Here is a 16213-nt window from a genome sequence, read left to right as displayed (position 1 = left end):
TGGTTAGGCCACAGTTGGAGCACTGTGTACAGTACTGGGCACCACACTATAGGAAGGATGTGATTGCACTGGAGAGGGTGCAGAGGAGATTCACCAGGATGTTGCCTGGGCTGGAGTATTTCAGCTATGAAGAGAGACTGGATAGGTTAGGGTTGTTTTCCTTGGAGCAGAGAAAGTTGGGGGGGAACCTGATTGAGGTATACAAAATTGAGGGATGTAGATAGGAAGAAACCTTTTCCCTTAGTGGAGGTGTCAATAACCAGGGGGCATAGATTTAAGATAAGAGGCAGGAGGTTTAGAGGGGATTTGAGGAAAAGTTGTTTTTCACCCAGAGATGGTTGGAATTTGGAACACACTGCCTGATGTGAAGGTTCGTGCCTCTACCACCAACATTTAAGTACTTCGATGAGTACTTGAAATGCCATAGCATACGAGGCTATGGGCCAAGTGCTGGGAAATGGGATTAGAATAGATAGGTATGTTCCGAAGAAGGGTCACTGACCCGAAACGTTAACTCTGCTTCTCTTTCCACAGATGCTGCCAGACCTGCTGAGTGATTCCAGCATTTCTTGTTTTTGTTTCAGATTTCCAGCATCCGCAGTATTTTGCTTTTATATTAGAATAGATAGGTGCTTGATGGCCGGCACAGACGGGATGGGCCAAAGGGCCTGTTTCTGTGCTGCATAAATCTGACTCTATAACACCATTGGAGGGTATCCAATGGGACTTTGTCTCCAGAAGGACTGTGCTGTGGTCACTCCTACCAATACTGTCATGGACAAAGCATCTATGACAGGTAGATTGAGAATGTGGTCAAGTAGGTTTTTCCCTTGTGTTGGTTCTCTCACGTCTACTGCAAGCCCAGTTTGGCAGCTACATCCTTCAGGACTCTGTCAACTCGGTCAATAATAGTGCTACTGATCCACTTTTGATGGACATTTGAAGTCCACCACCCAGGGTATATCTTGTGCCTTGCTCCCCTCAGTGCTTCTGAATGAGGAGGACTTTTCAGGGTTGACTGGGCCTGGTGTGCTGTTGTGTCCTGTACTGGTTTTATTATAGCTTTTTGTAGCATTATTGATGCAACTGAGTGGCTTGCTAGGCCATTACAGAAGGCATTTAAGAGTCAAGTACATTCAGTGGGTCTGGAGCCACATGAAGGGCAGCAGATATTCTTCCCTAAAGGGCATTGGTGAACCAGATGGGTTTTTATGACAATCAAGTAGATATGTGGCTGTCATTGCTGATATTGGCTTTTATTCCAAGCTTTAATGAACTGAATTTAAATTCCCCAGTTGCCATGCTGGCATTTGAGCTCTTGACTCTGAATCCAGTAACGTAACCACTATGCTACCTTACTGGTATGTGCGCACATGTGTTCTGAAATTGGGAGAAGGTTGAATTTGTATGATTGCTTTAAGAGTGATGTCCCTTGAAAACCTCTATGCTAATGAGCTAACTACCAGGATGTAGTCATGTGACTAGAAGCCATAGTGTAACTGCACTGTAACACCCTGGACAAAGGTTCTGCATCTTGTTTGCTCTGTATTGGGTGTATTAGTTTAGCTGTTAGTAAACATTCTAGAGATCTTCAAGGAACTGGAATCCACGCACCTGATTGTGTTGGTTAAGATAACACAAAGAAACTCAAGATATGGTGGCAGCAGTGGTGAAAAGACAAGATATAAACTTGAAGACCATGGGTGAAACAGCAAACAAGAGAAAGAAACGGGGAAAACCCTGAAAAGCGACAAACTGGAAAAAAGCAAAGTCCGATAGTGAAAAAAGCACAGGAAATCCCCGAACACAACAGAGTCTTCATTAAAGTAGTCTAGCTGGAAAAAAAAAATCATTAAACCAGTCAAGCGTGAAGGAGATGAACACTAGCCGAAAAATAAGTAAAGGGGAAAACCCTTGAACTGCCTATCGAACGGCTATGTAAACATGCAAGCAAAGTACTGGAAGAAAAAAATAGAACACTGTCAGGGACCTGTTGCACTCTGTTAAAGCAGCTAGCCTGAAGAAAAGATTTTTTTTTTTTTTAAAAGGGGGAAAAATCAGCGTAGAGTTAATAAAACCAGTTTTAAGCCACAAATAGGAAGTAGAGTGCTGAAGGGGCACAGACAGTTCAACAAAGTTAAATATAGAGCAGAAAGCAAAAGAATAGTAGAAGGGTGGATATCAAATATCCCAGCATGAACTGGAAGGCCATTGATCTCCTATCCAAGTACAAACATTTTAAACAAAGAATGTAGTTATACTTCATAGACCAAACGTTTGCAGAACCACAGATGCAGGCTATGGAAATACTGATAGCAGTTGGAAATGAGGGGTTATACAGAATCAATGTCTGCAGGATTGTTCTGGTCGTCTTCTGATAAGCCAGAAAGATATGAAAAGTGCTAGAAGATCAGCTTCGGGTAAGAGTAAATTTTAGAATTATTCGCCTGGGGTTGATGTCCTACAGGCAACAGCCACAGGAATTGAGATCCGTTCATCAGTAGATGCTGTAGTAAGAGCAATGAATGTGATTTCTTTTCAGAAATTGAGCTGTTTGAGTGAATAATGGAGCTGGTGATTTGTCTCCACACCTGTTGAAGTGTTTCAAAAAGACCACTTTGGTTGGCTTGGGTGGGGTGGAGGGTATGGGGCTGAAGGAAAAGGAAATAAATAAACGTCACAGCATTGATGCACTGCTAGAAGATGGCAGGAAATGCAAAGGCAGTGTAGCTGGGCAACAGCATCTGCAAGCTCTAGGTGCGGCTGACAATATCAGCACCGTAACCAAGTCACAAAAAGCAACCAAGCTGTGTGATAAGTGTGCTTTGTCCCACTCGTCTCAAAGTTGTCCTGCATTTCAAGATTGGTGCGAGGCGTGCAGTGCAAAAGGACACTGGGCCTGCCCATGCAAGAAATCTGGCTCCAAAGACACAGCCAGAAGTCGCAATCGGATACAAACAAACCAAAGACAAGCGCAGTAACATAGCAACAGCAGCAAGGAGAGCACCTGAGACCTGCGTAAACAAGCCGATACACGAAGTCCACAGTGAAATAGACCTGTGACGATTCCGAATGGAGCGATTCTCAGCCAGAAGACAAGCAGGCGTTTCACATTGTGAACCCAATACTTTGTGTTGATGTCAAACAACTGTAAGCTTTTGATACTATTAATATCATGTGCCCAAAGAAAGTTAGCAAACACACATGCAGGATTAAGACTGACACGGGAACCAATCCATCATGGCCAACTTACGCCTCATACCCTCATAGTTTCCTTTATTAAGATTCAGGACCCTAGTCTCAATCAACTACATCACTCTCTCTTCTTGATGAAGAATTCTATCATTATGTTCGCTCAACCCCAAGGGGTCTCACACAACTAGATTGTCAATTATTCCTCTCTCATTACACAATACCCAGTCTAAGATGGCCTGTTCTCTAGTTGGTTCCTCAACATGTTGGTCCAGAAAACCATCCCGTATACACTCCATGAATTCCTCCTCTACGGCATTGTGACTAATTTGATTTGCCCGATATATTTGCAGATTAAAATCACCCATAATTACAGAAGTTCCTTTTATCACATGCGTCTCTAATTTCCTGTTTAATGCTATTCCCAACATCTCTACAGTTTTGGGGTCTATATACAACCCCCCACTAATGTTTTTTGCCCCTTAGTATTTCTCAGCTCCACCCATACAGATTCCACTTCGTCAGAGCTAAACCCTTCCTCACTATTGCGTTAATTTCCTCTTTAACCAGCAATGCAACCCCACTGCCTTTTACTTTTTTGTCTGTCCTTCCTAAATACTGAATACCCCTAGATGTTCATTTCCCATCCCTGGTCACCCTGCAGCCATGTCTCCATAATCACGACTATATCGCACCCTTTTACATCTATTTGCGTGATTAATTCATCCACTTTATTGTGAATGCTCTGCACGTTAAGGCACAAAGCCTTAAGGCTTGTCTTTTTAATATTGCTTGTCCCCTTCCACTATTTTTCCATGTGGCCCTGTTTGATTCTGGCCCTTGATTTCTCTGCCTATCACTTTTGGTATTCCCCTTACTGTCTTTTGTTCCTGTCTTTGATTTTCCCCCCCCCACCCCCCCACTCCTCTCTGACTTCTTGCAAAGGTTCCTATCCCCCTGCCATTTTAGTTTAAGCCCTCCCCAACCACTCTAGCAAATACTTCCCCTAGGGCATCAATCCCAGTCCCAATGTCCCAGGAATCTAAAACCCTCCCCCTCGCACTATCTCTTCAGCCACATATTCATCTGATTATATCCTGCTATTTCTGCTCTGACTTGCATGTGGCACTGGTAGTAATCCTGAGATCACTACCTTTTTTGAGGTCCTACTTTTCAACTTACTTCCTAACTCCCTATATTCTGTATTTAGGACCTCATCCTTTTATTTACCTATGTCATTTAGATTAGAGATACAGCACTGAAACAGGCCCTTCGGCCCACCGAGTCTGTGCCGACCATCAACCACCCATTTATACTAATCCTACACTAATCCCATATTCCTACCAAACATCCCCACCTGTCCCTATATTTCCCTACCACCTACCTATACTAGTGACAATTTATAATGGCCAATTTACCTATCAACCTGCAAGTCTTTTGGCTTGTGGGAGGAAACCGGAGCACCCGGAGAAAACCCACGCAGACACAGGGAGAACTTGCAAACTCCACACAGGCAGTACCTGGAATCGAACCCGGGTCCCTGGAGCTGTGAGGCTGCGGTGCTAACCACTGCGCCACTGTGCCGCCCTATTTGTACCAATGTGTACTATAATGGGGCAAATAGCCAGGCTACTTCATCTCTCTTCAAGCTCCAGCTTTCCTGTACATTGAAATTGAATTGGGAAGAAAATCTAGGGCATGCATGGAAAAAAATACTGGGCCAATGTGCTTGGAGTATCTGGAAAATGCATCCCTGTGAAAGGAGCTGGCCTCAAATAGGGCAAATATGTCGATTATTGAATAATCTTTTTGTGTAACTTCTATTTCCCCTTCATCTTCACACTCTCTTCCCTTTCACCCCCATCCCAAGTCTCTGATTAATTTTAAATCTCGTAACTGTCAGGGAATTTAAAATCAGAAATTTAGGATAAGCATAACTTTTCTGAAGAAGCACCATGCAGGTTGAGGTGTTTGGTAGTTTCCTGCCGTACCAGCTCTCAATTTCTGTCTCTCCAAGTGTGCGTAACCTGCTTTATTCAGCCCCGCACAACACTGAATGTTCACTGAGAATTGATCATTTTTATGTTTTTGATTCAAGTGCCAACTTTGTTCTATTAAACTATAGGACACTGGTTATTTTTAGGGCCAAGTTTTCTCTTTGTAATGATGACTTTATCGCCAGTACTTGCCTTATCTGGTCACAAGAAGAGCCAGGTTGTAGCAGTCTTACAAGACTAATTTGCTGTTCCATGTTCTTCCCTCCCCCAGCGCTCTCAATGACTAGTGTCAGACACAGACAGGTGCATGTCATGACTTGTCTTGTATGCAAGAGGTCTATATCTGTAGCTGCTTTAGTCTAGCAATCCACCTTGCCTCAGTAATGGATCTTGAACTGAACGCTTTTATATTCTATCGTCCTATAATATCAAAGTTTTTATACCGCTTTTAAATGTGAGTGCATGCTTTATCTTGGTCAGAGCAATCCTACCTTTAAAATCAAGTGGATTTGTTTGCAGTTGATTTTTACTGGGAAGTCTTTTATAAATGTACAGCCTCAGCAAAGATAAAACAGTTGCTTAATGTTGGCCCTAGTGTCGTCCAATGTAGGTAAAAGGATGAGCACCAATCAATCTTTCAATGAGACTGCACATTTTCTGGAATAACAAGGATGCCTCTAATCCAATGATTTGTTTTTCTTTTCGAGAGGGGGAGTCTCAGCAGTCTGCTTTTTAATCTCCCTGGGGATTCTATATCCTTATGGGCTGTAAGCTGTTTCTATGGGAACAGAAACTATAGATGCATTGCATTTTTATCTCTTTTTTTCTATTTTTAAACTAATTCTGCAGTGTGTAATTAATGCTTTTCATTTTCTTCGCTTCCAGGAGAACAATTGCAGTGTTTCAAAGCTTCAGCCTTGAATCCTCGTGCCTCTGACCTCCTCCCATGGATTTTCTCTTTAAAAGGAATGCTAACTGCACGATGAAAGCCATTCACACAATTGAGAGACTGACTGACAACATCACTGAGAAGTGCTTCTTGCCTTGTGTGGAGAAGGCTGCCGAGCTGCTCGTTCACAGACCATGCAAGAGTACGAGCTGCACTGAGCATGTCCCAGAGGAGGGGACCACATTATGCAAAAAGACTGCAACAGCAGATGGGAGAATCTCCGGCACCGAGCAAGCATTTGTTTTCCCTGCATCTCCGGGAGGTGCCACCACTGCGGCTGGCTTAGCTAACGGCTCGACACCGGACAAGAGTCGGGAGGCTGAACATGGCTTGAGGGGGAAGAGCTTTTGGCTGTTCAGTAACATGGGAAACCAGGACGGGAAGCTGAAGAAGACTGGTGGAGATGGGCAGGAATGCGTGGAGGATGCTAGGCCCAAGGATGCTGATGGCACAAAGAAAGTGTCGGGGGGCAAGAAAACACACGCAAAACACGGCAAGGGAAGTGACGGCAGCAAGAGGAAAAAGTCTGACTCCTCTCGATCGGTGTTCTCCATTAGGAAGCGAAAACCGCTGTCACGAGGTAAAAATGGCACCGCCGGATCTAAAGATGATATATTGGAAAACCGGGCCCTGCACACGGAAGAATTAGACAGCATCCACTCTGTTACAAAGACTCCAGATATAAGCATTTCTGCTGATGAAGGGGGCTTGTCAGATACTGAAGCTGAGCATTTAGACATTACCAACGACAGCCTCCCAGCTCCCTCCGAGCTCCAGGACGGACAAAGAGTTAGCTCTGGCTCTGATACAGATATTTACAGCTTTCATTCAGCCGCAGAACATGAGGATTTGCTCTCTGATATTCAGCATGCCATTAAGCTGCAGCAGGGGTCAATTAGCGCAGCTGCTGAGAAACTGCAAACATGGGAGAAAAAAACTGAAAGAACCCTCCTACAAACTGAGCAATTTGTCGTCCTGGCAGGGTTTGATAACAAAGGAAATGTTCCAGATGTGGAGCATTTCCCTTCGGAAGCTGACAAGGTAGGGAGCCGGCTTGAGCAGGGCGAGACGGCTGCTATAACTGAGAAATCCTACAGCACATTAGCTAGCGAAAATGCAGAGCATCTAAAAGCTGCGGTGAACGAGAGGCAGGTTTCCATAGAAACTGCTACTGAACTCAGCCCAAAGGTGAGCACTGGTCCGGAGAGTGACCTAGCATTCACACAAAATGGATTGGATTTTCCTTCTAACGTCCATCTAACTCCTGAAAAGGACTGCCTTTGTGATGAAGCTGACTTAACTTGCAGTGAAGCTGATCAAAACTGCTTTGAGGAGAAGAACGGTGATTACAGTGCTGAAAATGTGCTGGCATGTAACCACACCGGGTACGATTCCGAAGTGTTTTTTGATGTAACTGGCTCTGCAATTAAAAGTGCCCACCATGTTCATACACGGAAGTTAGAATCGCCTGCGAGCACGCTCCGATTGCACAGGCCGTTTCCCGTAGCAGCATCAACTGTGGTCAGGCCATATCCTCCAGTTAGTGCTATCTTTGTTAGGACAACAACCAGGCAACTTAGCTCTCCAAGTAACTCTCCCTCCATTTCGCCATCACAAAGCCCTCTGTTTCAGAGGCGGCGATGTACAGCTGACCAAAAACGGGGCAAAGAACAATCCAGACAGCAGAGATTCTCCAGTGGGAAGGGTTCACTCAGTCGCTCAGCTGATTGGACAGAGGAGGTAAAGCGACCAAAAGGAGGCAGTATCAAGAAGGCTGGTTCTGTGGATACTTTGCAACACTCAGAATCTCCAGAAATTCTACCGCTGGGACCTATAAAAAGAGCTTCAATATCTGACAGCAGCTACCCTGAGATCTTCACAGGTAATTGTGGTCTTACTTGGTTGTAACTATTGCACAGATTCCACAAGCCCTTCAATTCCCCAATACTTCGTTCAAGTCTGTTTCTAAACCAAAATTGATTATGCTAGAAAATTCACCAGCCATGCACTGTAAGTGACTGAAATGTAGAGAGTGGTCTCTGAAATGGAAAGTTGCAATATTTGCTATTTGACATGGTGAGGTGCTTGGGCTAACCCTACAGTCTATGGCTGATTCAACAATCACAGCATTGTGGATTAGTTCAGGCTTCACCATGCTGAATGTATATGATGGTCCACATTATTTACATTACAACTCTGCTCTGCACTCTGCCAAATCAATATTACTGATGAAAATGGTCCTGTCCAGTTGCAGTTGGGGAAAGGCAACATCAGGCATTCATAATCTGACTTTTGGTTGCTTAAGGTTGAATCTATAATCTTGAAGCAACAGTGTTTTTAGGGATGATAGTTTGGTGTCTGGCTTTGCATTCCGAAAGTGCGCACCCACCAAGTCAGGATTAAAAAATCTAACCTGATTTATGGATGATTTAAGCTGGAGGTTTGTGCCCCTCAAATTCAAAAACTGAGAGTCATTGCCTAACTTAGGAATTTGGTTTTCAATTCTGCTTGGAGATGGGGCTTGAGTTTAAGTATGTTTAAGTTTGCACCAATTTTGCAACTTTGGCTTGGGGAGGCTGCCTCAACAAAATGGAGTTTTGTAACTAAATATATTACAAACACAAATTTTAAAATTGAGGTGTCTTCTTGCTTAATCTCTTTTTATATAGAAAATATGTGATCCGCTTGTAAACTAAATTCATTCAACCAATGAAGCATTGGCCATTTAAGGATGTTTGAACTCCACTAATACCTTGCCATATTGGATTGTTATGAATATAATCAGTAAGGCTACTGATTTGTAGTTTTCAAAGAAAAATGGAGTAAATTACAGAATGTGGTTCCCAAAACATATGTAAAAGTTTCCAGAATACGATGTAGCAAACTGTAGAATTTAACTTATTCAATATTGATTAAACCCATCACCATTTTCATGGGGATTTAAACTAGAGTTGTTTGAAAATAAAAATATTGAGATTAAAAGCTTAAATTTGGCACTAGATTTTTCTAAAGAAGCCTAACATGATAAATATTGAGTTGAAGTAGAACTTTCAACTTTTTCTTGAGTCAATCTAGAGCCCAGGATAAGCGCACATGCTGCTCTTTTAGCTTGCATTGTGTGTAAATAATTACATTTAAGGATTCAAACCTATCTTTCTCATTTGTTTTAAGAGTTAATAAAGTTGGAGTCTTTGCTTTGTTTGGATGCTTGGATCACATATGGGGAATGATAATCTCTGGTGGGTGAAGGAAGCCCCTGGTATCTGTTGGAGTGCAAGAGGCATGTCAGGTAGTGATCTGACCGTTCACAGGTTGACCTGGAGTTCCTATTGGATGAGGGGGAGACCTGCAAAAGAAGGGGTAACTCCTGGTGTTTATTTAGCACACTGGGGCGGGTGCTACTTGCTCTGCTTTGCAGATATCCCACGGGTAGTTTGCCCAGGTTTGTGGTGCTGGATGCTGAGTTGTGACAAAAAGTTGTGGGATGGACTCCGTGTTTGGAACAAAAGCTTGGTGAGGCTGGAAGAGACACAGTCTTCTTGCCATGCTGACAGTAAAGGAACAAATTACTCCAAATTTTTTCATAGTATTTCACATAACCTCACGTCGAAGCCAATTCATTTTATGTGAGTAAATAGAGCAACTGTTTTGCATATGATCAGGTTCCATAACCAGAATAAGATTGACTGATTTGTTTTCGATGCTGACAGTTGAGGGGGAAATGTTGGCTTAGGACACAAGAACAGTTCCCTGCTTGGAAAGTGCCAGTCTAGGGGTAGAGGAACAAAGGGATCTCTGAGTACAAATACACTGATCACTAAAAGTTGCACCACAGGTTAGCGAGGCCATTAAAAAAGAAAACCAAGTAAACACTAGGTTTTATTTCTGGAGGGATAGAAGTGAAAAGTAGAGAAGTTATGCTAAACCTGTATTGAACCTTAGTTAGACCACTCTTGGAATACTGGTCAGTTTTGGTCGCCATATTATAGACAGGATATAGAGGCACTGGAGAGGGTGCAGAGAGGTTTAAAAGGATGATAGCAGAAATGTGTAGGTATACGTATCAGGAAAGGGTTGATAGGCTGCATATCTTTTTAAAAAGAAGGCTGAGGGGTGACCTGATCGAGATCTCTAAAGTTAAAATGTTGAAAGGTTTTGATGGAGTGGATATAGAGAGAATGTCTCCTCTTGTTAGGAAAAGCATAACTAGATAGCCATCAAGAAATCAAATGGGGAATTCCGAAGAAACAACTTTACCCAGAGAGTGGTGAGAATGTGGAACACGCTACCACAGGGAATGGTTGAAGCAAATAGTACAGATACTTTTAAGGGGAAGCTAGACAAGCATATAAAGGAGAAAGGGCCGGTTTCAATATCTTTAGATGAGGAAAGGTGGGAGGAGGCATGAGTGGAGCATGCATGCTGGCATGAACTTGTTGGACTGAATGGCCTTTTTTCCCTTCATTCGTGGGATGTCGGCGTCACTGGCAAAGCCAGCATTTATTGCCCATCCCTAATTGTCCTTGAGAAGGTGGTGATGAACTGCCTCCTTGAACTGCTGCAGTCCTTGGGATGTAGTTACACCAACAGTACTATTAGGAAGAGAGTTCCAGGATTTTGACCCAGCGATATTGAAGGAACGACTATATAGTTCCAAGTCAGGATGGTGTGTAGCTTGGAGGGGAACTTGCAGACGGTGATGTTCCCATGCATTTGCTGCCCTTGTTCTTCTAGGTGGTAGAGGTCACTGATTTGGAAGGTGCTGTCCAAGGAGCCTTGGTGAGTTGATGCAGTGCATCTTGTCGATAGTATACATTGATGCCACTGTGTGTCAGTGATAGAGGAAGTGAATGTTGAAGCTGGTGGATGGGATGCCAATCAAGCGGGCTGCTTTGTCCTGGATAGTGTCAAACATCTTGAGTGTTGGAGCTGCACACATCCAGCAAGTAGAGAGTATTCCATCACCTTCCTGACATGTGCCTTGTAGATGGTGGACAGGCACTGGGGAGTCAGGAGGTGAGTTACTCGCCTCAGATTTCTTCACCTCTGACCTGCTCTTTTAGCCACAGCATTTATGTGGCGATGGTAATGCCATTGAACGTCAAGGGGAGGTGGTTAGATTCTCTCTTGTTTGAGATGGTCATTGCCCGGCATTTGTGTGGCGTGAATGTTACATGCCACTTAACAGCTCAAGCCTGGATGTTGTCCAGATCTTGCTGCATATGGATGTGGGCTCCTTCAGGATCTGAGGAGTCACAAATGGTGCTGAACATTGTGCAATCATCAGTGAACATCCCCACTTGTGATCTTATGACAGAGGGAGGTCACCGATGAAGCAGCTGAAGATGGTTGGGCCTTTCTGTGCCATATATTCTGTGTATCTCTAATTTGTGCATTCCTCCAGGCTGTCAGTTTATAATACTATTGAGTGTTTCCGAGCTGTGGCTAATCTCTTCTGGGGGTCTGAGAGAATTTTGTGCATTGGGTTTGGTCAGTCAGTTCTTGTCTCCATTCCCAGCTTGATTTTTCAGAGGAAAAGCCTCAATTCAGACAGTGACTTCCTGCTCTTGGTGCATTGCCCACTGTAGTTGCTCTGCCCCTTAGAAGTGTCAGGAGTTTGGGAAGTTCAGTTTGCCTTCCCTGTTGGGAAGGTGGGCTCATCAGGTGTATCTTTGACCATCTGCCTATACAAACATCTAGATATGTGCTTGTTAAGGTCATAATTAGAGCTATGTGAGGATTTGGATTGGATGCAATGGATCAAAAAGACATGGATGTGTGTTGATCCTTGTAGTACTTGCTCTACCTAGAGAGAGAGATACAGCACTGAAACGGGCCCTTTGGCCAACCGAGTCTGTGCCGACCATCAACCACCCATTTATACTAACCCTACATTAATCCCATTTCCCTCTTGCGTCCCCACCTTCCCTCAATTCTCCTACCGCCTACCTACACTAGGGGCAATTTACAATGGCCAATTTACCTGTCAACCTGCAAGTCAAAGAAACCCACACGGTCACAGGGAGAACTTGCAAACTCTGCACAGACAGTACCCAGAACAGAACCTGGGTCTCTGGAGCTGTGAGGCTGCGGTGCTAACCACTGTGCCTACCTAGTAGTGAGTTGAGCAGAATGGCCATCTGCTCTGGTCTGAATGGATGGGAGGGCACTCTTTTTTTTTTTTGCAGTGGGTTGGAAATTTTGAACATCCATTCCTTTTGTGTATTTGAAGCCATTCTCTGGCGCAATGGACTGATGCCTGAGATTTTTCAGGGTGTTGGGTATTGGAGTCTGTTTTGAAGTTGTTGTTCATGGCCTGAGAGGTGGCTGAAGTCTCTGACAGGCTTGAAGGTAGTGGAGTTGATGAGAAGCATAATGCCACATGCACATTGATCATCTGTGCTCCATCCCATGTGTGTGAAAGTTCATTTCATTTGTATGGTTGTGGGAGAGGGCTCTATGAACCAGACAAATGCGAAGGATAATGGAAGGCGTGCCAGTCTGACCCCTTGTTTGAGACACGGAGATATAGCCATTCATCCACATTGAGGGAGCAAAGCGGAGGTTTTTGCCCAAATTATCTGATTTGTGTACCCTAAAAGTCATGTACCAAAAGAGAGAGTTTTCTTTGTTCAGTTGCAGCACCAGGGTGGGTGTGTTTGTGCCACTATAAACATTACTCATCTGGTTTGATCAGGGTTAATTACAGAATCCAGCCTGGAAGCCAGATGTTTGGCAGTGTTTCCTCACAGCTGAAGGTTAATATGGGAACTGTATGTTGCATAGGCTTTGGTGTAATTAATTTTGTGAATTAGTGATTGACAAGAAATCTGGTCCATTTTAGAATTATGGTACTTGTGAAAAGTTTTCACAACTTGGATTTAGTGCATAAGTAAATATTATTTTAAAATGCCATTCAAAGTATGAATGCAGTGTGTATAATAGGAAAACTGAGTGTGAAACTGTCATTTAAATGACATGAATATCACTATCCTTCACTATTAAGTTATCAATCTTTGAAGGAATGAAAAGTGAAATTTCTGTGATCTAAGATGAGCTCACAAAAACATTGAAATGCTTGGAACTATATTTCTTAAGAATAGGATTAGGGGGAGGAGAATGCCAGAGTTTCCCTGATGTCTAAGCTTATCCAGTGAGTATCTGAATAATATAGACGAGGACAGTTTCCAGGCTCGATCTCTCTCTCTCTGGTATGGACTGAATTAACTAATCTCTACTGGGATCGCAGTCGAAACACAGGAATGATCGTGTGCTTCCAGGATTAGAGACGGGAACATTTTACTATGGTCCCGGTGGAGGGGTGGGGTGCAGATGTGTGGCTTGACCTAGCTTGCCCCCTGCAAGCAAATAGCCTGCCAGCATTCAATGCCAGGCTTGCAAGTGCATAGTGGCTACTTGGGTGGCTAGTGCGCATGGAACCATGAAGTAGTACAACCTCCAGAAGAAAGAATATTGTCATGGTGATGCACCAAATATAGATCCCACTTTGTTCATATTTTAAGCCACATTTTCTAAACCAGAATGGAGTCTCATTCAAATTTAATGAGGTCTGACAGGTTACACGTCCCTGTCAGAAATATCAAATGATTTTGCTGGTTTGAACTTTTCCTGTCATTCTTATCTTGACACATCAATTTTCTCTTCTGAGGTTAAGGGATTATCAGTTTTTTTTTTGCGTGGAGTTCTGGAACGCGCATATCACAGCAGAAGTGACTACATTTTGAAACCGTCTATCTGTTTCAATCTTAAAGCTAACGTGATATTTCAATTTGCATCAACATTTCATAATTTATCAAGGGTTGTGTGTATGTGCAAAAGAAAAATAACTGTGGTCCTGTGTGACCCTCCCCTACAGCCATATGTGTGGGGAGATATTTTTTAGCTACCTTTTAACCAAACAAAAATGTTAGCTCAGTGAATAACCAAGACCAAGTAAGGTTTAATTCCTGATTTCAGCTGGAGTAATGGTTGGGGTGATTGAGAGTTGTACTAAGTTCTTTTGTTGTCTAATGCAACATAAATGAGATGCGTGGAGTCCAGTTGGTTGAATATCTCAAACGGGTTTATTTACATCTAGACTATTTTATATATAGTGCAGAGCTAACTATTTATGAAACCTTACTCTGGGCCTTCCAGTTACAGAGTGCCTCTGGCTCAGTCACATGACTGCATCCTGGTACTTGGTTCATTAGCATACCAAGATCTTAAAGGGGCATCACTCTTAAAGGCAATCATACAACAAAAGTTGGCCTCAGCATTCCAAGGTTCCCCCTCTCCTCGATGCTCTCATGATCTTTGCCAGAAGTGCAATTGTGTGGATCTCTGGTGTGATCATGCTTGATTGTGATGCCCCATTTAATTTAAAGTCTGCCAACATCCAGGACTTGAATATAAATAATGGGCATTTGGATGAGGTACTGGAAACTAGCCAATATCCATGGAACCATATGCCAGCAAAAAAAAAGTTCAGATGCTTAAAATATGTATCTTCTACTTAAACATTGAAGAATCATGTGACATTTTTTCACTCCCTTCCCCTAGTGAAGGTACTCTATCATGCTGAAGTACTGTTTGAGGGACCATAGGATGCTTGCACTCTGTCAATGTGTTCTTGTGCAGAAGTGACTACTGTGAATGTTAATTTAAAGGCATTCGCTGATATCCACAGATTGATGCATTCTAGCAGGTGTCATTATATCCTAAGCTGGAGTCCTGGTGGTGAATTAACTGTCAGAACCTTTTTTGTTCTGTAATGTCACCATACACCGTGCTTGAACTATAAGGTATAGGGCATGTAAGATTTGCTAAAGAGGATAAAAAGCACTGAATAAAGTGCTACATAAAAATTAGCCCATATTTAAAGACTCCAAATGTGAAGGCTCATTCCGATATTTTTTCACCGTTTCTAGAATGGGAAGTATAATGGGCTGCATATATATTTAGTTCTTGTGTTTTTTTTGTTTGCTAAATGACTAGCTGTTTATGTAAAAGAGCCATCGCATTATCAGAGAACACCCTAAATTTATGGTATTTCTCTGAAGTTACTTGCAGCTAAGTTTGTGGTTGCAACAATATCATGGAAAAAATTGATTCTGTTATGAAAACGCTTATGGAGTGAATGGACTTCAAATGAAAACTTTAATGAACACAAAAAAAATTAGCAAGAAGGAATGAATCAATAAACATTGGACTTGGAAGTCATTGCATTTCATAATTGCATATGTTGAAATTAGAAAAAATGGCAGTTTCCAGATATTTGAGGCAGCAGTACTGAAGATTGTTTCTTCCTTCCCCTTTATCTCTCTGTCTGTCTGTCTGTATGTCTCTCTCTCTACTCTGTGCATCCCTACAGATAAAATTTGGCTGCAGTTCAACTTGCTGCACATTTTTCATTCCTGCAACATTTTTTTCCAATTCATCTCTAAGCTGGTACCGATGCTCTATGGATTCGGTCCACAACTGCAACCTTTGTGCCAAATAACAATACATCCACTTAATCATTATTGTTTTCTTTTATATATTGCGTGATACTTGATGCATTGCAGATTGCTTTGGGAATGGGATGTTTTCACAAACTTTGGTATGTGTTCTTTTTGGTACACTAACTTCATAATTTTGGTGGTGAAAGAAGTTTTTTTTTTTTAAAATTGCATCTGATTCTATGATCAACTGAGCAAGAATGTGCCCATATGGATATATTATAGCATTGATGTCAACTTTAGGTTATATATTGTGTGTACTTTTTAAGAATCCTTGTCACTTGAGGATTGTATCATTTCTGCAGCTGGGAGGAGCTGCAACTGTGTGGGGCAAAGGGAATGGGAGGGCTGGGGGTGGGGGAGCAACAGAACTGAACTGGCAGGATTCTACACATTTTTGGGTCCATCAGAAATCCCAGAAATTTCACAAGTCAAGCCAAATGGGGCCTGCCTATTTGTGGATGGGGAGGAAATGGTTAGCCTGATATCAGTAGTGGGGAAAATGCTGGAGTCCATTACAAAAGATGTAATAGCAGAGCACTTGGAAAACAGTGACAGGATTGGACAAAGTCGAC

General features: G+C 42.7%; 1 protein-coding gene across 1 annotated transcript in view; it reads left to right on the top strand.

Annotated features, from left to right (window-relative positions):
• Positions 1-6501: 6501 nt before the first annotated feature.
• Positions 6502-16213, top strand: part of LOC137376727 (formin-2-like) — a 411942-nt gene continuing 402230 nt past the window's right edge. The window contains exon 1 of the mRNA XM_068045702.1: positions 6502-8020. Within this exon, the coding sequence (XP_067901803.1) occupies positions 6502-8020 (1519 nt within the window). The remainder of the gene's footprint in view (positions 8021-16213) is intronic.

The sequence above is a fragment of the Heterodontus francisci genome, chromosome 13 (genome assembly GCF_036365525.1).
Source record: "Heterodontus francisci isolate sHetFra1 chromosome 13, sHetFra1.hap1, whole genome shotgun sequence".
NCBI classification, from domain to species: domain Eukaryota; kingdom Metazoa; phylum Chordata; class Chondrichthyes; order Heterodontiformes; family Heterodontidae; genus Heterodontus; species Heterodontus francisci.
Note: the sequence above shows the minus strand (reverse complement) of the source record. Positions and strands in the feature narration are given on the sequence as shown.